Source organism: Ips typographus, linkage group LG6, assembly GCF_016097725.1.
Source record: "Ips typographus isolate SLU linkage group LG6, UJ_Ityp_2.0, whole genome shotgun sequence".
NCBI lineage: Eukaryota > Metazoa > Arthropoda > Insecta > Coleoptera > Curculionidae > Ips > Ips typographus.
This window is the reverse complement of record NC_138427.1, coordinates 4,001,159-4,025,544: the sequence shown is the minus strand read 5'-3', so window position 1 is coordinate 4,025,544 and position 24,386 is coordinate 4,001,159. Positions and strand designations below refer to the sequence as shown.

The 24,386-nt window shown below is 34.3% G+C and overlaps 1 protein-coding gene across 4 annotated transcripts in view; it reads left to right on the top strand.

The window, feature by feature from the left end:
• LOC145730160 (LIM domain only protein 3-like) overlaps positions 1-23,886 on the top strand; it is a 66,677-nt gene extending 42,791 nt beyond the window's left edge. For all 4 annotated transcript variants that reach the window (XM_081981203.1, XM_081981202.1, XM_081981205.1 and 1 more), the window contains 3 exons: positions 10,992-11,377; positions 21,484-21,625; positions 22,490-23,886. In XM_081981203.1, coding sequence (XP_081837329.1) covers positions 11,016-11,377; positions 21,484-21,625; positions 22,490-22,702 — 717 coding nt within the window. In that variant the 5' untranslated portion in view covers positions 10,992-11,015 and the 3' untranslated portion in view covers positions 22,703-23,886. The remainder of the gene's footprint in view (positions 1-10,991; positions 11,378-21,483; positions 21,626-22,489) is intronic.
• The last annotated feature ends 500 nt before the right edge of the window (positions 23,887-24,386 follow it).

Sequence of the window (24,386 nt, the reverse complement as noted above, 5' to 3'; positions counted from 1 at the left end):
AAGGAAAACTTTGATCGGTAAAAATGACGGTTTAAAGCACAAAATGGTCTGCAAAACCTACTTGTATTAACCGGATCACACGTTTAGGCACATTTTTGAAATCTCCATTAAATTTCCTATCAGACAACCATAAAAAATACTAAAAAAATTGCTTTAGTCCGGGAAGAGGGCACTGTCAAAACTTAAACGGTAAAAATGACGGTTTAAAACACATTCTGCGACAAAATTGACTGAGAAACCCACTTGTAGTGACTGGATCACATTTGTAGGCACATTTTTGAAATTCTCATTGAATTTCTTATCCAATAATCGAAAAAATCACAAAAAAATTCGTTACAGTCATGAACAAAAGCGCTGTCAAAAATTTAACTGTAAAAATGACGGTTTAAAGCACAGTCTGCGACAAAATGGTCTGTAAAACCCACTTGTAATGACCGGATGACATGTTTTAAATCTTTACTAAAATTTCTATCTTATAACCTAAAAAAAAACTAAAAAATTTGGTACAGTTCGGCAGGAAAGCGCTGTCAAAATTTGAACTGTAAAAATGACGGTTTTTAAAGCACAGTCTTCGACAAAATTGCATTTAAAAACTACTTATAGTGACCAAATCACATTTTTAACCACATTTTTGGAATCCTTATTAAATTTCCTATTCAATATGAAAAACAAAAAAAAAATTGGTACAGTCTGGAAGGAAAGCTCTGTCAAATTTGAACCGTAAAAATGACGGTTTTTAAAGCACAGTCTTCGACAAAATTGCATGTAAAAACTATTTATAGTGACCAAATCTCATTTTTAAGCACATTTTTGGAATTCTTATTAAATTTCCTATTCAATATGAAAAAACAAAAAAAAAATTGGTACAGTCTGGAAGGAAAGCTCTGTCAAATTTTGAACTGAAAAAATTACGGTTTAACGCACAGTCTGCGACAAAATGGTCCGGAAAACCCACTTAGAGTAACCGGATCACATGTTTAGGTAAATTTTTGGAATCCTCATTAAGTTCCCTATCTGATAACCATAAAAACTACTTAAAAATTTGCTTCAGTCCAGGAATAGGGCACTGTCAAAATTTAAACAGTAAAAATGACGGTTTAAAACACTTTCTGCGACAAAATTGACTGAGAAACCCAACTGTAGTGGATCACATTTTTGAAATTATCATCCAATAATCGAAAAATTTGTTACAGTCATGGACAAAAGCGCTCCCAAAAATTTAACTGTAAAACTGACAGTTTAAAGCATAGCATAGTAATAAATTTCATCAATCATGCTAAACCGTGTTAAGATGATTTGTGAATACAATTATACAGTTCCTGCATATACCTAATCAACATTCTAGCAGCATTATTTCAATAAATATGCTAAATTAATGCAAATAGAAGTCGATGTATTATTAGTCACGCGTTAACTTTATATCGATGCACGGAAAATATTAATAATCACTTAGGTTTGAAAACTAATTAATTACACACACGACCTGCGAATATGACAGTTTTATTAATTTTCCTGATGTAAATGCGATTTAATCAAAAGTTGGTGCACACGCTGTCCATATAACTACGGCACTGGTAAAATAAGAGAAAGAAAAACTTTATACTTGATTAGTAGCGTTAAATTAGGACCGAGGAAACTTAATTAAATTTTATATAATGAACTAACTGAGGAAATGCTGAACAAAAATAATTAAAAACCTAAATTTGCCCCGCCTGGCGAACAGTTAAGTGACAAACTTAATTAACAGGGTTATTCTTCGGATACATTCGAGTGCGTTCCAGCCCTTATCGTCAAAGTTATCGCTTTTTCTTATTAAAAAAGTGGAATACATAAAAGCGGGGCCCATAAAATGCGAATGAGCGACAGAAACAAGCAACAATGTAGATGGTTTTCGCAAATAATTAAAACGCTAAATGGAAAATTTACAGGAGAGGATTTAAATGAACCTGAGCGGCGGATTATTTCATTCATTATTAACTCACGAGGTTTTTGCCAGGACTGAAAATCATCCTGTAAACGCAAAGGTATGAGTTTCAATAAAATACGGTTTTGGGCCCTTTCAATATCAAATATATAGAAAAAGGAGCCAATTTTGAACCGAAAACTTTAAGCTTGATCGACGTACAAATTCATTTTTGGCAACAGAAGGATTTGCTTAACATCGACAGCCCGAAAATAACTCGATGGTCTACTGAAAGGGCGCCCTGATCAATTTCACGCTTATAACGCTCCGTCTGCACTCCGTCTTTTTCTATCTTGTCGCCCTTGATATTGTCTCCCTCTTCCTTGAAGCCCTATCCGTCACTTACTTCGCTTAGTGCCACTTAGTTTGCTTTGTTTCGCCCTTTCTCTCGTTTCCGCTTATTTATTTTAGATTAAAGTCATTCAATTTATCATCTAATTATCTATTTTCTCTTTAAGATGGATACAGTTTGATTAGGGAATTAATTGTTAATTTCTCTTATTGACTCGGTGATTTATTATAGGGGATTACTCGCTAAACCTTATTTTTTAATTTCGTGCTTTGGGCTTTCGTTTTTTCCATTACTGGTAGCGTAATTAAATTTTATTTAGGGTCGTTCAGGCTCTGTCGCCTAGTAACTCTACGTATTTAGTTGACGGTTCTGCGGAAAGCCAAGTTTGCTCTAATATATTTTAGTTGTCGTTATTTCAATGTCGGAAATTCTTATTGGATTGCTAGCCCACTTTAATACAACCTCAACACGATTAAATAATAATTCGTTTGTCAGGTAAAATACACAAATCTACACTAAAGCATACTACGGAAATCATCAATTCACGATTGGTGGTTAGTTTGTGCTTTTGTGTTTGGTGACCATACATTAAGTCTTTTTTTCCACAGTTTATTTAACTGGGAAAAACAGTCCAGGAGAACTATTCTAAGCTGTAAGACAAGAAACAACCCCACAATTATGAATACAATTTTTTAATATTGATATATGGATTTATTATTCAAGGATTTTATGTACTATTATCTTTGTATCATCCTGTATATCTTTCACTGCTTAGAATGCCTGTTTCTGCTCCTTCTCGTTATCAGAATATCAATTACTAGTTTATAAAGTTTTCGGGAATATCAGTATATGAGTTTTGTCTTTTACACCAAAAGGGACAGGACGTGCCCAGAAAATTAAAAAGGAATCACACTACTATGTAGTACAATAAAACTATTTACAGGAATACTAAAGAATAAGCTAGCAAAACACACAGGGGTTTAAGAGAAACAGATCAACCACAGATGCTATATTCATTGTCAAACAAGGAAAAGAAAAGGCAATAGAATTCAACACACCGGCGTATATGTGCTTCATAGGTCTGACCAAGGCGTTTGATGAAGTGCACCTAGACGACATTATCAAGAGCTTAATAGAAAATAATGCACCACCAAATATCAAATAGCATTCCAATACTAGGAGGAATCAGACAGGGGGATAGTCTCAGTCGTTCTCCGTTCAATATCCTCATGGATACAATTATAGATGAAGTACAAAAGAATTAGCATCATATGTTATGCCGACGACGTCGCAATTATAGCGCAAAACCAAAACGACCTCCATCAGGGCACTCTCCTGACGCCATCAGAGCAGCTCAACATGACATGATGAGATGATGAGAGTAGTTGAGATGAAGACTCTAAGAACGATCGTGGAAAAAACCAGAAGGAACAGAGTGATAAACACGGATATCCGGTAACAATGTGGAGTGCAGGACGTGGTGCGATGGGGAAGACAGAGAAAGAGACAGTTTTACAATTACGTAAACAAAATGGACAAAAACTGTCTGACAAGTAGCGTGTTGGAAGGAAAAGTAGCGTGTTGGAAGGAGAATCTCATGTGTGTTCTACCGATATGACATAAAAAGTTGAAAAAATGAAGGAAAGTCAGAAATGCAATTTTTTAAGTATAACCAGTAAATTGTCCTTAAAATCCCGGGACAGAGTGTATTTTTTTCAAAAACAAATCTTACTTTACTGAAACTGTGACCATTACTATCAAAAATAAAAGACTGTCAGTTAAAATGCAATGAAATACAATTTGTCAGTGTTTTCGAAAACCGGGAGTCACGGCCCTGAAATTTGCTATGTATCCAGTAAAGAGAAGAACTCTTCTTCTTCTTCTTATCACGCCTTCTCTTCCCATCCAAATAGCACTTGTAGCTTTGGAAACTGCAGCACGAAAGATTTCTGCAGACGAGCGGTCAAACTATCTCCTTAAATCTTTCAGCCTTCAGAGTTCAGGACCCTAATTCTTGAACTCAGGGAGTAGAATTACCGATAGAAGTGTTGATAGAATGTGACAGAACTGGTTGACAAAAGCAGGTTCCTCTCAAATTATGTGTTCTTTTCTCTTAATAACTCCCTTCCCTCGATTCAAGAATCTAGGGCCTGGCGTCTTCCTACTGATCTTTTCTCCTGCACTTTACCCTCCATTAGGAGGCGTAATATTTCGTATTTATCACCTCTCATCACATGACCTAGGTATTGCATTTTTCTTTCCATGATGGTGTTCACTAGTTCTTTTTGTTTGTGCATGCGCTGGAGTTGGTGATCTTTTGTACCCATGAGATTCGCAGCATTCGTCTATACACATAATATTTCGAAGCCTTCTATTCTCTTCTCGGTTTGTGGATTTAGTGTCCAGCTTTCACATCCATAGAGCAGGACACAAACGACGTAGGATCTGATCATTCGAGTTCTGAGTTCCAAACTAAGGTCTTGTGAAAAATGATTTCATTACTTCACTCAAACTGTGATAAATCCTTTCGAAAATCTCCAGTAATATCTTTCGCATCAAAAAATTGAATTCCTTCAAATCCAGTGCTGAATTTTGACTTGTTCATCAAATTTAAACATAGTGAGACATTTCAAGACAATCTTGCAATTAAATAATCAACAAAACGAGTAAACTGTTAGTTTGAAATCAATTTAAAACTTTCCAAAAGTTTTATACCTTAATTAGGTTATTTCTATTTAAAAAAAAAACAAATTAGTTTGTTAATGGACCCATATAACATTAGGTTCCCGCATCAAGCATTAAGTGAGTATTTATGTAAAAAAATTATAATAGCATGTTACAGTCACTATAGTGGTATTGTGTCATTGATACCAAACTTGTGCGATATGTGGGCGTGTGAAATATTATTCTAAAAGAGTAGAAAATGCATTTTTAGGTGTTTATTAACAGTGTTGTTCGAGGAGCATGTGATTTGTCTGGATGTAACTTTCTGTAAAAGTTCGAATTGCCCGAAAGGCCTTCCAACAAAAACAAAAGCACCGTTCAAAGCGGGTACTGAATTCTCGGTAATTAAAAAAGACAATTATAAATGAAATCCTCTCCTTCGATGTCTTTTTCCACGACGAAAGAGACAATAAAATTAGCAAATTAGCTTTTATCCCCAAGAAAAATCAATGGAAAGAAAACTCCAATTAACTAAAGTAGTTGATTAGGAATTCAATACCGTAACCTTAAGCGTCTGCCTGAGAAGCAAGCGGGAAAAGGATAGACACGACTAAACATGCATTTATGCAGTTGATACTTTTATAATTAGACTGTCATAAAGTGGTATTGTTAAGTGAGATTTTGAATCATAGAATCCACGCTGAACAAGATATGAAATTGGTCATCTGGTATAGAACAAAGGAATTGTTGGTTGGTGGCGTTTTTTAAGTGGCAGTGACGACATTCACTGTGACATCACATTGATGTTTAAGTACTTCAGTCTTAGATTGGTTCTTAAGATTTTCTTAAGAGATTCTTGAGCATTTTTTTCCGGTGATTTAAAAAGCTTTGTTTACTAACAGCGGCCATATTGGATTTTGCTCAATCAAAGTGAAACTAACCTAACCTAAAGATATCTAGGCAGTCAAAAATTATTTTTAAAATTCAAAAATTTTCCGAAAAAATCTATGGGTACTTTGTAAAAAATGTTTTTTTCTAATTTTGGCATATAAAGTGACACTTTTCAAAACTGATTAGAGTGACAAAACGTTTTACTTTATGTAACTAGTTATGAAAAGTTTATTTCATCACTCCCTGTTTTTATGCATTTCCGTAGAAACATATGGGCGACATCCATCATAACATGTCGTTGTCACTGTTTATACAAGGTGCTATGAAAGTGAATATTTGTGTTAAATCACTTTAAAAGATGGTTTTCACAGCTTTTTGGTCAAAATTAGAAAAAATTATGTATGCAACACGTTTCGAAAATGTCTTATTGTCTAACTCATTTAAATTGTAGGACCTCGCTGCGCTCGCCCTACAAACATTCATTCGTTACACAAAATCTATCTTTTCGCAACTGGTTACATAAATAGCTATTTTTTACCTCACTTCACATGTACTATAGTCTATCCGGCGAACCTACGGAGTAATAAAAGCGAAAATTCCATTCCATTAGTATTGGTCTATATCCGGTCCGTTTTACAATATAATATCTTCTTCTCTCTCTAATATAAGGACTTCTCGGGTCTCATGTCTCGATTCACTTTTACGTACCTGTTTTAGAGTGTAATGCGGGTCGACCAAAGTTGCCGCCCATCGAATTTTATTACCCCGTCGGTTCGCCGGATAAACTATAGAAAAGGAATGGCAATTATTACGTCACTGCCACTAGCCGTGGGACAGACTTTACATTCACTACATACATATCAGATGAGGGCCACTATAGGATTTACTGGCAGTAGCAACTTGTGTGTTTTGCTACTTTTGAAGCGGAATGTACCGTACTATTAGTTTAATGAGAATCAATTAAGTTTACAAATCAGTCCGAACGCCTCTGGCGTTAACTAAAGCAAAGTTCATTCTAGTCCGCAAGAAATTCATAATCAATCTTAAACATACAATTATATGAAGAGGGAGCAGATCAAAGACGATTGGGTTGCAATCAACGCTTCCAATTAAGCACTGCTCCCGGCGGCAGCGAAATCAATCAAAAAACTAATTGAAAGCTTGCTATGAGCCCTCTAATCCCGTTTTACCAGTGGCGTACCCACAGCAAACTTTAAAACTGCTTACATTTTTTATATCCACCTATTAAATTTTCTGTTATATTTGGAAAGATAGGAATGTTTGGATTATTGAATAAAAAAACCTATTCTTGATAATGGTCTCTACTAGCAGTTGGAATTGATAACTGCCCTCTGTTCTGTAACATTAATAATATCCTGAATTCAATTCGGTATTTGATTTTATGTGATATTGTCCGTTTATTGGATCATTCGACGCTACTCTAGCCTTTATTGGTATATTCTGTCTATTGGAAATATCTCTGGTTTCCCGATTCTGCTTTATTATCTAATTGTTTTCAAATAATTGTTTTAGGTTGTGGTTTGCTCGCACGACCGAAGCTACATGAACGGTTCCAGGATATAAGAAAGAATTAAAATCGATTTCTGTTCTTTCAGTTATCTTATAATCTTTAAATTAACTTTTTGCAAGGTTGCCAAAAATAATATTGTTTGAAACAACAGGCACATGCGGACCGCCGATTAAAAAGATAAATATGCTTTTTATTTATCGAATAAATTGAAATGTTCGTTTGTATTGGCAGATAAAATAATCAAATTGAGGGCGAATAAATTCATATTGCGAAGAAACTGAAACGTTTCAAAAATAATTTTTCCATCGGTCCATATGTCGCCACATGGAAACTATAAAAAATGCAACATTGAACTTTTACCGACAAGCTTTTTATAATTAGTACTGAATTTTAAATAAAAATTATTTTAAAATGTATTACTTTTTCTAGTGACTGTAAACATATATATCCAACTCGTTTCTTTAAATTAAATGGTTTTATCAGCATTTTTTATAAACTTTTCAGAGCAATAACTATTACAAACCAACCAATTAAGCGTTTGTAAAAAAAAACATTTACTGTAATGTCATGCTCATTAAAAATAATCATAACGAGTGGTTTTTCCAAATATCGATTTAATGTTTATGTCTTTTTTACGGTTTGTAAAAAATTATGAATTACTGCACTTACGTTTATTATGTATTAATTACTGTTGTAATTAAATGAAGGGCAAAATTATGTGAACAACATCATGTGTACTAAGTTTATAAATTATAGCATTAGTAAGGACTATACAGCGTGTGGCACAAAAATTGTGGCGTGGTAAAGTTGTATATTTCAAAATGTACTATTTTGCATATTACTACATATGTCTTGTTAAACAAATAATACCTCTAAAATGCATCGTTTTCGAGAAAATGGAGGCTAAACATTGAACTTTAAAATACCTGCAAAACTCAAAATATTGAACTTTATACAATTTGCACATTGTTATCTGAGATCTTCTTGTACTATTTTAAAAGTTTGTGTTTTTCTTAGGGTGAACAAAAAGTTATAAAATTGTTCACAGAATTGTAAAACATTTGCAAAAAAGTGTCCAGTTTAAATTAAACCGAGGGAAGTAGTATAATAGTCCATGATATAAATAAATGTATTTAATTTAATCAAATTATCAAAGTAAAAAAAACATTTGATTCAAACAAATAGTCCATAGTAAAAATGATTTTTTTTTTTGGTGGTTAAATTTTCGTATTCATTAGACTATTATCTGGTCAGAACAAGGTATAATGTGTACTTTTTTCTGATGTTAAAAGGATGCTCCAACAAGCTGCAATTTGTCCACATCTCCAGATAACTCAAAGAATTGACCAAACAGGCAACTTATGCAACCTTTATACCGTCAATAAATCCTCAAAACTGAGACAGTAATATAATTTTAACACTGGTTTGGAGCGTAAAAGTTTGCCATCTAAAGCAGACATACAATGGCTTCTCCAATATTAACAGCCAAAAGAGACACCGGAAGTGATGAAGAAAGATCGAAAAGTATAGAACTTTTTAGAGGGTTTCAACACGAACTGGTGACAAAATTATCGATTTCATCAAACCAAAATCAGGAAAAGTTATTGCCATTGAAATTAAATTCAAAACAAATCAGATTAGAGCGATAGACTCTCACAGTGATAAAAGCAACAACTCAAAGGTAATAGTTAAAGAAGCCTAACTTACACAACTTTTCAGAAACATAACTACACATTACTTGCTGCCTCACTTATTTTTGGCACAATATACAAGAGTATTTGCATCTGTGTTGCACTTCTCTTATATCAATAAACTTGCAGACGGTCTCAAAAAGACTTAAAAACACTTCAATACAATCAGCTGTTCACTTTTCTCTGTGTAATCATCCGGCCAATCATATTTTACCAGTATTGCCAACCTAATTTGCAATTATTATTCCTAGTTTTTAAATAAATCATAATAAACAAGAAAATACAATTAGTAAAATTCTATCGTTCCCTAAAGTTTCCATTCTGACAACTGAACCACACTTTAAAATTTCAGTTTGGTTCTATCTTATCATAATCCTCTGTAATGCCAATCCTTTGTTAGGTTTTTCTACTCTCTTGGTGATATCTAACCCTTTTGATAACGTGTATAACAAATTGTAATATTGAGACCTTTTTTCTGTACAATTTTTTGGGAGTATCTATAATATTGTCTGATCTTGAGGCCTAAAGGTCCTCTCACTTTATTCGCTAACCTGAATTGATGTAAACAGAATACTTCTGTCTAAAAGAAGTAATATTTTTCATAAAGCACGAAGTTAATATAAGAAGTTTTCCCTTCAAAAGGACCAGCATACGCAAGGAAATAAATAATGCAAGGCAATAACAAAATATTGCCGGACCGTAAACAGGGGCGTAACCAATCCGTTTCTCTACATGTTAAATTTATCAACTGAAAGACGCTATATTGATCTGTAGGCAGTGCTACCATCAAACGCTATTGGATCAGTTTTTTCCAAATTGTTGGAAGTAGAACTTAGACTATCACTTGCATATTATGTCGAATGTACCGTTAAGAACGAGACCTTCTGAAAATTGAAAATTTCAATTCTCGAAGTGATCATTTATTCATCTATGGCCGTGCCGGTATCATCAAAGTTGAATATGACCAACCTCTAGGCAACATTTCCTGATATAAAGCGTTCCCGTCTAATATTACATGAGAGCACGAAAAACATCCAGGCGATTACGATACGTCAATGGCAGGAACGTATGTATCGGCCAAACGGATACCTTGTAGAGTTTAATAAAAATGTCAGAGAAAAGCAACTGGCAGGAGTATTAAGGGGACAGGGGTCTTCCGCCAGTTCTGTTTCGTTCTAATATAATATTAATATACGTATATAACACTGGGGATATTGTTTTATGCAAATGTTTGCCGCAATTGATTGGACAAACCCTCGTACCCTTATTGGAGTTTGGTTGATTTTTTATTGATACATTTTTGAGTGACAGGCAAATCTCTCACACAAAAAGTATCAACAACTTTAATTAACTCTGGCAAACAAACATTAACCTATCTCCTTATTTCTTCTAATTTAAGCTGAAAAAAATCAACTCCTTTAGTCTTTATTTCCTCGAACAGTTGTAAAACAAAGGATACTTTTCAAGTTTTTAATTAAAGTAAATGACTATTTCGCTTTATTACCTCAAAAATTAAAATTTCTTTTTGTGTATTTTTCATTTATTAGCCTTTCTCTCTACGTTATAAAGTTAATTATGTTTTCGCTTACACAATAAAAAGCAAATTTGTACTTTCCTGCACAAATAATTGTTATTCTTGCGCTAATTAAAAAACGCGAATTAGGTCGGGGATCTTTTATTCTCCTCACCCAGGCATTGATTTTGGTATGGTTTCGATTTTTAAATTTACCAGGATGCCTCACGAACGAATAGATATTATTATGAACAGAATCAACTGATAAAGAGGAAAAAAAGCAATAAGGTCTTATAAAAATTGCGACGATTAATAAACTTCATAACATTACACAAATTTACTAATACTCACGTTTTTCTTCTGTTTGGAAACTTATTGGACCTGTAAATTTAGTGTTTATAACTTGGCTGTTAAACATTGCTTCATTAATTTTTCTTCTTTTTTAGATAAAGAGCCGGCCTAACGGCCCCATGATGACGATGGACGTGTCGAAGACGGAGGTTACCAAGCCAACCAGCTCCGGCAGTCCACAAGAATGCGCGGGTTGTTGCAAACCGATTACAGAAAGGTATCTCCTCAAGGCCCTGGAGATGTACTGGCATGAAGACTGCTTAAAGTGCGGTTGCTGTGATTGTAGATTGGGAGAAGTCGGGTCCACTCTGTATACGAAAGCAAATTTAATTCTATGCAAACGGGACTATTTAAGGCTGTTCGGCAATACGGGTTATTGTGCGGCGTGCAGTAAAGTTATACCGGCATTCGAAATGGTGATGAGGGCTAGAAGTAACGTGTATCACTTAGAATGTTTTGCGTGTCAACAGTGCAATCATAGGTAAGTTATCACTGTCTTTAGTTACAAAAAACCAAAGTTTTCATATAATATATCGATATTAAGCTTGAGACTTATTGAGCAGCACCCTGTAGAAGATTGACCGCAAGCTTCAAATTGATCTGCGCAATCTAGTTCAGAATATTTAAAATGACGTCAGCTCTAGAGTAACTCATTATCTAAGACTAGCTTAAGCATAATCGTTTCTTCAGTTTGATTTAACTGAAAAATCGTTATTTTGAATTTTCTTTAGAGTGAGCAGCGCCATCTAGTGCAGAAGATTTCAAACTACGTCAGCCATAGCGTCTTGTCATCTAAGACTAGTTTGAGCCTAAAATAACATGTCGACGCGGTTTGGTCGTGTTTTCCTATCAAATTTACGCTTTATCTTTTTGATTTAACTCAAAAATTTTAAATTTTCTTCAAATTGAGCTGCACCATCTAATTCAAAATATTTAAGATCACGTCAGCCCTAGAGTAATTCATTATCTAAGACTAGCTTAAGCCTAAAGTGATATGGTTGACGTGGTTTGGTCGTTTCTTCCTATCAAATTTACGCTTTTCAATTTGATTTAACTGAAAAGTCATTATTTTGAATTTCTTCAAAGTCAGCAGTTCAGAACATTTGATCAAGTTAGCCCTAGAGTAACTCGTTATCTGTGACTAGTTTGAGCCTAAAATAATATGGCTGGCATGGTTTGATCGTTTCTTCCTATCAAACGTAATTCAGTTTGACTTAACTAAAAAGTTGTTATTTTGAAATTTATTCAAAGTGGGCAGCGCCATCTAATTTAGAATATTTAAAATCACGTCAGCCCTAATGTAACTATGACTAAAATATCATGACAGACGTGGTTTAGTCCGTTCTTCCAATCAAACTTGCGTTTTTCAGTTTGAATTAACTGAAACACAGCTATTTTAATTAAATGTAGTATTCTCGTATATAATGGTTACTACTTACTCCATACAACGTTTATTATGCATTGATGTAAGTTCTACTGTAAAAAGAGGCATATTTTGCCCTGAAAAGCGTCAGAAGGGAGTGATTTTTTGAAAACAAAGACAAGATCTGTAAGTCTTTGAACAACAATTTCAACTTTCTCCACTAAAATCTCTTCTCAATTCTCTACTAAAACCTTAAGGAGACGTTTTATGCTTAAGGACTTCAGAAGAGAGAGCTGCTTAAGTTAAATGGATTCAAAGTGTCCTGAATGTCTACTTACGGAACTTGAGAGAGATGTTAAGAGAGAAAAAATGTAGAGAAATGTTTAATTTTCTAAAAAAATGTAAGATGGACATTTTGACCTCAAGGCTCTCAGAAGGGAGATATTTGCTATGCTAGGAATGATTAATGGCAAAGTGTCCTGAATGTCCATTTACAAAACGACATTTTAGAGTAAATGCGGCAGAATCAGAAATCAATTTTATTTCGATATCAAAAAGATGCCATCGATATTTTAAGAATCTTGCTACTGTTAAACATGTTGGCTACTGCTGTTGTTAACTCACATAAACTTAGCAATAGCGCACATTGAGCAATGTGATTTTCATGTAAATAGCATTTTATTTTCCTGTTTTCAAATGACAATTGGGGAAATACATTAAATATTTTTTACTTTCAAAAATATAATTTCAGAACGTAGTAGGAAATATCAACAGGTTAAAGCTTTAGCTAGTCAGTGGGAAGGGCAGACATGGAGAAGTTTCCTTCACCATCTAATGCAGATCGAGAGGTTTATTCTACATTTTTAGAGACCTTGTAGCTTATATTTTCGCTGTTACATTCACATTAAACAGCTAATAACACATCAAACTAATAAAATAAAATTGTAAAGGACGTAATTCAAAATAGAACGTTAAAACGATTTACAGTTAAAAAGGGAATACGGGGCTCCGTGGGGTGCTTTATATTTCATAAAGGCAATCATTTCATGGACAAATTAACCGAAAAACATATAACAAATATTTGGCCAAAAACAAAACGAAATCTAATATAAAACGCACAATGGCCTAATAAAACACAATCGGAAACAAAAACTGCAATTATATGTATGACAATATATCGTCAGTGGACGCAACGTAATGCAGTTAAATATATTAATAATTGCAAACAATAAAAGTGGATTATTTTGCATGGGTGGCCGCAGTAATATTTCAGGTCCTGGAAAGCCGACATGCTAAACAAAGAGGACACCGATAGGGAAGGACAATAATGGTCCCCGCTCGTTTCGCGTTTCAGCCTGGACAATGTATTTTAATTTAGAAACATTACTTCGAATAGGACATTTACCGAGACATTTACCTACCATTCTGGAGTTTTATTCATATATGCAACTACACAGGACCGTATTACGTTATGGTTGAATAGACTGGTTGCGGCTGGACAAACATGCACAAACGCCGGTTTTTAATTGGTATCACGGTTTATGTAAACTGAGCGAACAATATTTACCACTTTTAACCCTTGCTTTTGTATTGTGTGTATATTCTGATGGCTGACATGCAATTTTTTCAAATTCACTAGCACGCTCTATTAAACTCACACAAAAGAAATTACACTAATAGGATTCAAGAATTTAACACCATTCAACAATAAAACGGAATTTGTTATTCTAAACCAACTAATTTAAATGCGGTTTCATTTATTCAATATAGCTTGAAGAGAAGAAAAGTCATTGGTGCATTATATCAAAAAATTTATGAAATTTCTATAATCGGGTAGGAACAGCTTGAGAACTTTTTTGGATCTAAGAGTATACAATGTTGCCTAAAGGTTTACTGCATCGTCGTACTTTAAGCCAAGCTTATGTTAGTTGTAGTTTAAACTGTGACTTTTGTCTTTTGTAACTCAGCTATTGACCGCTCTTGACAGAAGGGTAGTGATCACATAGACGATTCTGATGGTAATGTAGTGTTGTTGCTTTTCTTACTGCTTCTCCCCACTTATCCTACACAGTGCATTTCGGACAGCTTTTCTAAAACTTATTCCAATGCATTTCTTGGCTTGGTCAAACCATCTTCATGGGGAACGATCTCTCGGTCTAGTTGCTTCCACCTTGCCATAGACGACCAACCCCTCTAAATCATCATTATCGCACTTTGTAACGTGGCCGAAGTATTTTAGTAGACTCAATATCTGGGATGTTAAGCTATGTTAACACAATTACAATTGCTTCCCTCCATGGCGCCCGTCGATCTATTGTAGCTCACATAATGATCTCTTCAATCATAGCTCACTTATCCTCGAATGCACCGTTAGCCTAAACTTTGATTCAACAGTTAGTTGGTTAGTGACATGCAAATATCATAGAGATAATTAGTGATTAGTTGATGACCGGATCACCTTTCTGGACGAGAGGTTGTCCAGTTCCTCTGGACGGAGTGCCTCCTGCCTAAAAGCGTGAAATCTGGATAGCAGGCAGGTGCGCTGCCGAATATTCGTCTTCTATGCAGTAGCGGCATTCAGCATCATCTTCCATTCAAATCCGGTGAATGTAGACTTTTAGACGGATTTTTAGTTTTAATCTTGGACGGACCCTTCATAAAATCCTTGGAATGGACCATTCCCGGCATTCTCAGCCATGAGCCGGAGAGCTCTTTGTTGCACCACTTCGAGATGATACTCTTTGCTTCACTGTGAGCAAGACTGATCACCGGTTTTTGATCCGTAAAGGCTGTCTCACTATATTAGGGATAGTCGCCGTGGTTTCTTAATTTTTCTATGGACAGACTCGTTCGTTCTTCTTGCCGTCCATGGGACTCGAAGCATTCTTCTCCAGCAGGCACTTCCAGGCACTTTATTGCTTCCCTTGCTAATTTCTGTTCTGCATTTTATTTAACCCAGGTAAACGAATTGATGTACTACTTGGCACCGTCCTACTTTTGTTATATCTGGGGTCTGTGAGTGTCTTCAACCATAATTTTTTTTCATGGTTGATATCTAATTTAGACCATATTCATTGCTTGGTGTTTCAAGTCTCCTAATCGGGGTATAGTTCCTCTGGTTCATTTTGGTAGTAGGGCGGTGTCATCTGCGAAACAAAGATTGTTAATTTTGGTTCCGCCAATAGAGACTCCACCGGTCCCGGTTCCAGTGTCTAAAAATAAATATTATTTCATATTAAACAGCAAGGCTGACAAGATACATATCTGATATCTGACGCCTTTTCGTATTGTAAATTTGTCCGATCAATCAATTTGGGGTTAAGCTAAGAAAATCAGCAAGGAAGTTTCTCAGTCTATTCTTCACACAAAGACAGTAAACCTGGTGTTAAAGTAACATTCTTTCTATATAAAAGTCCAACCCTGTAAACGAACGTTTTGCTTAGTTTCTTCCTTGATACAGTTAAGAATAGTGTTGAGTCAACATTGAATGTCAATAACGAATGTTTTCTACATTGAAAACATTTTAAGAGGTATTTGATTATCCTGAATTAACTTTGTGAAGAAGACTACGTGATTATGGTTGGTGCATGAAACCAACAATTTTTCAAGAGAGATTTCCTAGAGAACATGCATTTTTGTCCTAAAAAAAAGCAAATGCTAAACTAACATTAAACTACAGTTAAAAGCTGTATTTTATCAGACTGTTTTATTTTTTTACAGATTTTGAAATATAATTCATCAGCTTAGTTCCGTGCATTACATTTCAAAGAACTTTATGGGTAAAAATTGCCCATAAATAAAACGATATTAACATGTGATTCTAGTATTGAGTTCAGATTGGCCAATACACATTTTTTAATTAACACTAGGGCGTGATTTACGAACAGTTTATCGGCAGTCCGGCATTGTAACAAAAACAAACGGCGATATAATCCATAGAGCGGCGCGTAGGATGACAAACGGCTTCCAATATGCAATTACTCAATACTTACTAGCAATTCTCTCTTCCGCTTATTACGTCCAATTGACGCGTCGCCTCTGTGCTATTAAACTAGTCTAGGAGTCAAATAGGGTTTTTATATACACAGTGGTCCATTATAAGCTATTAACTTGTGTAACGAACTACAAACACTGTGGCGTGAATATGATCTCCAGGTATTTCATTCAATTGGGATTTATAATACAAATAAACGGGTCAAAAAATTAGAGCAATACTCTTGCAATTTATATTCGAACCACATTTTTATTGTGATCAAATATGTATGTTTTCCACTAAGCATACTACAATATATTTGACATTTGATGTCAAATATCCCCACACTCATTTTAGTTTTTGCATATTAGAGAATGTTTTATTCCAGGTTTCTGTGTATTGTCATTCCAAGCAGTGTTTGTTGAATAGCATCTGCAGAAAACCGTCTAGAATATTAGTACTGGATTATAAATGACCTCAAAAATCAAATTGCAGAATAATATTAATTTTGTAAATAAGCATTTTTTCAAAGTATACTGTCTTAACAGATTCATAAAAATATTAAAAAATGTAGCCATTCTGAAATCTTTTTAATAATTAAAATAATATAATAATTATTATAATCTATTGAAACAGTACCACCAAAATTCATCAGGATTTAAATTGATTATATTCAATTAACATATATTTCAATTCTACAGGGATTTCATTTTAAATCTTTTAAAAGTGGAAAAACCTAATTCAATGGAGACAGTAAAATGTAATCCCGATAATGGCGAAAAAGTTATAATTATTTTAATTGGCAATGATTTCAGAATTTTAGTTTTGTTTAGTTTCCCATTAAAATTTTTATTTTGATATGATCATTTTGTTTAAACTCTTTTTATTTTTTTTTTTGATTTACAGTTAGTGTTGTTTCGTTTAAAATGCACGAAAAACCAGACATTTGAAACTTAGTTAGATACAAAGCAAACACAGGCAAGTTTTCACGTACAAAATGAGAAGAAATTAACAAAAACATAATACAGGGTGTAACAATATTGTTAATCGAAAATGATGAACGCATAGCTCACTATTATCAGCGATACACAATTTGGATTCCCCAAAGGTTTATGAACAAGGAAAGCACTGTTTTCGCTCAATGTTTTGTCACATGTTTAGGCGTAAATCAAGATCCACTCATACAATTTATAAAAGTTTAATAAAAGAAATGGATTGACCAAATCAGGCAGTAATACGAATCGAAGAAATAGAAATACGAAAAGGTGTACGTCAAGAATGTATACTTTCAACAATCATCATTAACCTATTCTCAGAAGATATAGTAAATAAAGCACTTGATGAGCAGGATACAGGCATTAAAATTAACGATATGGCAGTAAATCTGAGATACGCGGACGATACAGTATTTTTAGCAAGAACACATAAAGATCTATACTGTAATTATTAGAATAGTGTCAACTTCTTCTCTTTGCATGATTTTTAATATAAAAATTGCAATTTCACGGACATCTGAATTTTTTTGTTGAGTATCGTTATACTTAAATAATGAGGTCCGTCCTTCGGTTGTCATAGGGGAGCGTGCAGATTCCCAGCCTGTTAAAGCTGCCTAACTACCGTGTTGGTCTTGTTAACAATATAAACAGGTAATATTGGCCTCGATGTAATCTAGTATGGTCCTGGAGCGTAATTAAACAAAATCAGAGTTAACTAAAGGAGATGGCAAATTTCCGTTCATAAAGCCAAACAATGGGCACATAAAAATGTGAAATTGCTTTTCAAAGTCCATATAACAAGGCGCAATTGGACAATCCGATAGTTTCATGCGCCGAATTGCCGGCAAACGTTATCAATTTACAGACGTCCCTTTCAATTACGTTAAAATGACGAAACATTGTGGCCCATTAAATCTGCAGAATACAGATATTACTATAATAGTCCGAGCGGACAATGGTCTCGAATAACGCTTCCATATATTTTCGTTTATTAGCGCCGATTTCCACCTAAACTGGCTTTCGTAATGTCAAAATCTGAACATCGCGATAAAGCGGCCATTGTTTGCTTGATTGTCAAATTTATGTTTGTACAAATTAAATCTGGGCGCAGCACAGGCAGGCTATCTAGCGGTAACAAAAGTTGACAATCAGTCGTAATTTGGGGTTGTATTATTGTTAAGCGCCCGGTGAAAATATTTTGCCGAGATAACTCGGAATCGCCGGGGAACAAAGCGTGCATAGGTAGTTAATTAATTTGCATTGTAAACTGTGCATATGTGCTCAACTTTTTTAATAAATGGACGCATTCTTTAGGAAAATTTGATGTATGATCCAAACAGATTAAAATTCGTTCTTACATTCAATTTTAGGTTTTTCAAAAAAAACAGTCGCTGCTGTTGAAATTTACAATATTTTAGTTCAAACTACTTTCTGAATATTTTAAATTCAGCATTAAATGACTTTTTAGTTTTTCGAATCTTAAAGCAGATCAAATAAACTGTTCACGTGAAAGTAAGCGTTAAAGCAAAACAATATTTTGTTTATTATAATTACGAGAGTAAAAAGGTAAATTCTTCACTCAACTTGATGATAATTAACATTTTAACACCTTGTATAATAAACTTCATTAACTCTATGTGCAATAGAACTTTTGCCAAACTGTTATAGGACAATGAAGCGTTTTTAAAAACCTAGACATTTATCACATCTTCTTCTTCTCAGCCCGTATTTATCCAATCCTGGATGTAGGCCTCTTCCAAATCCATCCACGCCTTCCTATTTCTAGCAGTCCGGGTACAATTCCTTCCTGCAACATTCTGGATATCGTACCGGAACCAATGCTCCGTTTGGTCTCTCTTGGCCGCCAAACTATTATCCTATGTACCCATCTCCATTTCAGTTGTGCCACAAGCCTTAGAATATCTGTCACTTTAGTTCTTCTACGAATTTCCTTATTGCGGATTCTATCCCTTAGAGTGATTCCTATCATAGCCCTCTACATTGCTCGTTGGGTGGTTTGCAGTTTATTGGCAAATTTGCGGGTAATTGTCATTGTCTCTAGTCCATATGTGAGAACCGGCATCACGCACTCTCCTTTTCAAATTTATAGGAAATTCACTAGATTTAAGGATAAATCCTAGTCTGCCAAAGGCTGCCCAGGAGAGGCCTATTCTTCTTGTGATTTCAGAAGATTGATTCTTGCCAAATTGAATTTTGTGACCTAAGTAAACATATTCCAAGACAGCCTCCATTTATCACATAGTTTTGGGTAAAACTTATACAAACGTTCACACAATAATACAGTCATTAATTTTGCAATACTATATACTACTACTAATATAGTCAATGCTATTGATATACAGGATGTCGTAGTATAAAACAAAGGGAACAAGAGAACACTCTGGCAACATTGTCACTATTTTGTTGTGATGTAAATTTTGTTTCATTTTTTGTATATTTAGCCATTGCTTTGTTAACTGCTACTATAGGTATGTCATTTTTAAGTCTATCACGTGAAAGAGATCTTGCAAATATTTCTTAAGTACACTGCAGATTTATGTTGTATGTGATCATGTTAAATATTTTATTGGTTTTTCCTATTTTGACATATTAAATACATATTTAAAAATTTGGAATGGAACCAACTGGCTGAAGTCAGAGTTGGTAACGATCTCACGGAAGCGAGACCAATTTGTAGAGGGGTTATACAAGGGTGTGTTCTCTCCCCACTTCTCTTTAATTTATATTCTGAAGCCATTTTTCAGGAAGCCCTAGAAGAACGCAACGTAGGCGTTAAAGTGAATGGTGTATGGATCAACAATATTGGTTATGCGGACGACACAGTTGACTAATTGCAGATAACATGGGCCTCAATATCAACACCAAGAAGACTAAATTCATGATAATTACTCGAAAGCCACAAGAATTTCAAAACTGAAGTCAAGCATATGAGAATCAACCAATAGAGCCAGTAAATAAATTTAAATATCTAGGAACGTGGCTGTGTGAAAACTGGAAATCAGACACAGAAATCAGATGCCGGAATGAAAATACCCGCAGTGCGTTCATAAAATTCAAAAAAGTGCTCACCAATACTGATTTCGATCTTGGCTTGAGAATTAGATTTGTCAAATGCTATGTCTAGACAGTGTTGCTTTATGGCATGAGGGGATGGACACTGAAGGAGAGCATTATGAAAAAGCTGGAAGCATTCGAGATGTGGGTCTATAGGCGTGTACTGAGGATTCCATGGACTGCAAGAAGAACCAACGATGAGGTCTTGAGAATAATCAATAAAGACCATTAATGGACACGCAGCAGCAGAAGAAGATTTCAAAAATTAATACGTTTCATATAAAAGTACGTCTAGAATCTGATATCTTATTAAAGATGATGATAAGCCATAAAAGTGAGAATCACTCATAAGTCATAACAATACTTACTAATACATTTCTTGATGCCCTCTGTAATTCTGATGAAATAAAAGAATCTGAATTTCTCTGAAAGTATTTTTATTATTTGAGTTTTTATTGTCTATTCAAATATACAGTTTTGCTTTGATTCTGTGCTAAACGTGTTACGACCTACACAAAATTCCCATCTCACATTTTTTGGACTACTTGCTTATTCAAGCGTTCTACTGACAACGGATTTTCGACAAATATAAAAGAGTAATATTAAAAGAATCCAAGGGTCCAAAAATCCCGTACATGATAAAGTTTCAATATGCACAAACAAAATTCCGTTCAATATCAACCTAATAGTTCGAGCGGCATAAATTTGGAAAATTGACTAGACAGATCGTGAAAATTTAATTCCGTGTCCGTCCGAAAAGAAAAGAGAAGAAAGATATGAGTGCATTGCCAGGCTTACCTTCCGAGATCGCTGTATTTGAAATAAAGCAGGAAAATCACAAGCGGGACGTCGCAGGACAATCAGGAAATGGGTACGTTGAGACCGTTGGAGAATAGGCCACATGTATATATCTATCACAATTCAAATAGTCCGCGATGTCGAGCACCGGAATGATTTCCCCGATGGCTTATAAAGTCCTTTAAAAGACAACACACGATTGAGACGAGCGGCTCTTTTCTTTTACAATCGAGGAAAATGTAGATTTCTAAGAGCTTTCTCGCCCGCGGTATTTTGTCATTCCGATAATGGCTTTATGTTAATTCAATTCATAATTAAGTTAACATTATTGCTACTAACCACACACATTTATAGCTTTATTAACACTTTTGTTTTTGTTACAGGTTTTGCGTGGGGGATCGATTTTACCTTTGCGAAAACAAAATACTCTGTGAATACGACTATGAAGAAAGACTGGTGTTTGCAAATATGGCTTACAATCCTCCTCCACTTTCTCATCTGAAAAGGCAAACGTCCATACCGCCGGTAAGTGCGTAAGTAGGATTTTATCTTACTTTTTCTATTAATAATTATTAATACAAAAAGCAATAATTGTTGTTACCTTTGCTACAATGATTTATTTTGGTGGTATCTACAAACTCAGAACAATAAGTCAAGGAGCAAAAAGTAAAAACTGTTTTATTTTATTTCAATTGCTAAATAGACGACAGTTCTTAAAATTACTGTATTAATAAATGTGGGCTTTCTTGGATGAAATCTATGTGTTTTTGGTCTGATGATGGCTTAATCAAAATAGGCCTCCAAAATAAATTATTGTGGCAACACCTTTGAGTTTACTGTGTTTCAATCATCAGTAAGTGGTAACACTACATTTGATATTATTTTCAAAACAAACAAATTAAAAAACCAACTGTTTTCGGCAGGTTACAGGCAGTCGTGTCGCAACAAAATGTTTGTAATAAAACGACTTGATTACTATCCATTTATAAAGCCAAACTAAATATCATACTCGCCAAAGCTGCTGTTTGAAATCTATATCAATTGTCCCAGAAATCACAGAAAATAAGGATGACGTAAATGTAATAGCAAGGTAATCTATATGCTTCTTTAACTGTCACCTTCACAACATTTATTCTTCTAAGGTTCCTGCATCTGAAGTGCCTCGGATACTTAAGGAATTTCTTATACTTATCCGATTGAAGTGAAATTTGGGAATATAATAAAGGAACATTTTTAAAATAGTCAGCATGTTAAAACACCATACATGAGTGTAATTTTATTAACTGAAACGGCCAATCAAAAGGAAAATATCATTATATTGCACATATTTTTTTATCGTCAAAATTGACTTGTTGTAAGTTATGTACTAACAGACATAATCATTTTCAGCCTCCGTTGCCGAGCCAAATGATGAACGGTCACCGTCCACCCTTACCGCCCACCAATGGTGATATGAACAACAACATGTCCGCATCGGGACAACAGTCGACCAATCCCAATCAAGGATTTCCAGGATCAGGACACCTGAAAATGGTCCCATGTCTTTGGGGCGCCCAGCTGAAAAATGTAGATAATTGTATGACTGTGATGTTGTCCGTGTAAATAGCTACAGTCGTAAGATGCCAAAGACGTAACGTCTCTGTATCTAGTTATTGTTATAGGTTATGATATGTCCGGATTTTTGGCGAACTCTGTATATGATGTGTTTGCGGTTAGTATTTGGTTTGCCGAAGTTTCAGTTAAAGCACTCGCTGATCTCGATGATTTTGAGTATAAATATCCAGGAAATGTTTCAAGAAATCAGTATCTTCCACAATTTTTAGGAATTCTAGTTAAGAATTATTATAGTCGACAAACGAATAGTCTCAGTTTATCAAATTTGTTTTACTTTGTATACGACGTACGATGTTTATACAGAAATCTCATTTTAGGGCTGATAAAAACAAATCAATTTTAGTAGGTACTACTTTAAATCTGCTAATATGTTTATCTAAGTATTTTGTACATAAATATATAAATACTCTAAAGTGTAAGCTAATACTTGTAAATAATGCTCAATACTGCTAGATAATAAGACATTTTTTTTGTTCTACTTGTGCAATATATTTGTAGAACTTGTTAGGAACAATGATTGTATTAATTAAACCGAACTGATAATTGTTTAGTTTTGTTTTCACCTATTTTGATACTACAAATAGCACTTTTGTAAACTTCATCCGTTCAAATTAACTGGGAAGGCTAATTGATTGACCTGAACACCCTAATGAGATTACTAGTGCCAACAGTACTGATCTCAACTAATTTACATCACATTAACATAAACCAAATTAGACGACAAAGAATCTTGAAGATTTCAGCTATTTTAAGACTTTTCTCCCAAAAAAAGTATTTGGAATGAACTGTTTTGGTTTGTGTTAACGTGACAATCATACAGTGCTATTGTTTTAGTATTTCATTATTTATAGTATTTAAATAACAAAATTTTGGTGGGGTGCAACTCAATACACGTTTTAAGTTGACTGCATATCTAGTTTCAGTATAACTATTAATATGAGTTGTTATATTGTATTAACTGTATATATTAAGTGTAAATAAGTATTACTGTTTTGTTGTTGCCATATACATGTTAATTTTCTGAAAAGGATTTAGCGAATTCGGCAAATGCTAGATTGTAAGAGATAGTTAATGAGGTGCCAATTTGATTTTGTTTGTATGTACAGTACAAAAATTAGCGTATTGCATATTATGCCAATGATTTTACCAAAGAAATAAACTCATTATTATTTCATCTTTGTTTTATTTATTAACTAGTTATCCGATTGTTTAGAAAAACTCAGAAGATTTTGACATGGTTAAGTGTAAAATATGAGACAATTAATAAGTAATCTGAACAACCTGAAACACTCTGTATCTCCAAAATGACTTGACCAAAATTAATAATCAAAAGGGACTTTGTAAGGCTGAAAAGCGAATACTTTATGGTTGTACAGGATATACACAAATGTTTTGCAAATTTGTTGCGTTTCAACCCAGTGCAAATTGGTAGCTGGAATAATTTTAGAACATTTCGCTTTATATCATCTTATCTTGGATGATGTTTTCAAACATGTTTGGCGATTAATCAATACCTGTTACTGATAGAAGTTACGGGGTGTTTTTAAACCATCCGTAAATATTATAGTAATTAGATTTTTTAAATAAGTAGGTTTAATTAATTTTTGGAGGTGAACTTCACTGATTTTACAACCGAGTGTTCAAAATGATCAAAAACACAGAATTAACAACA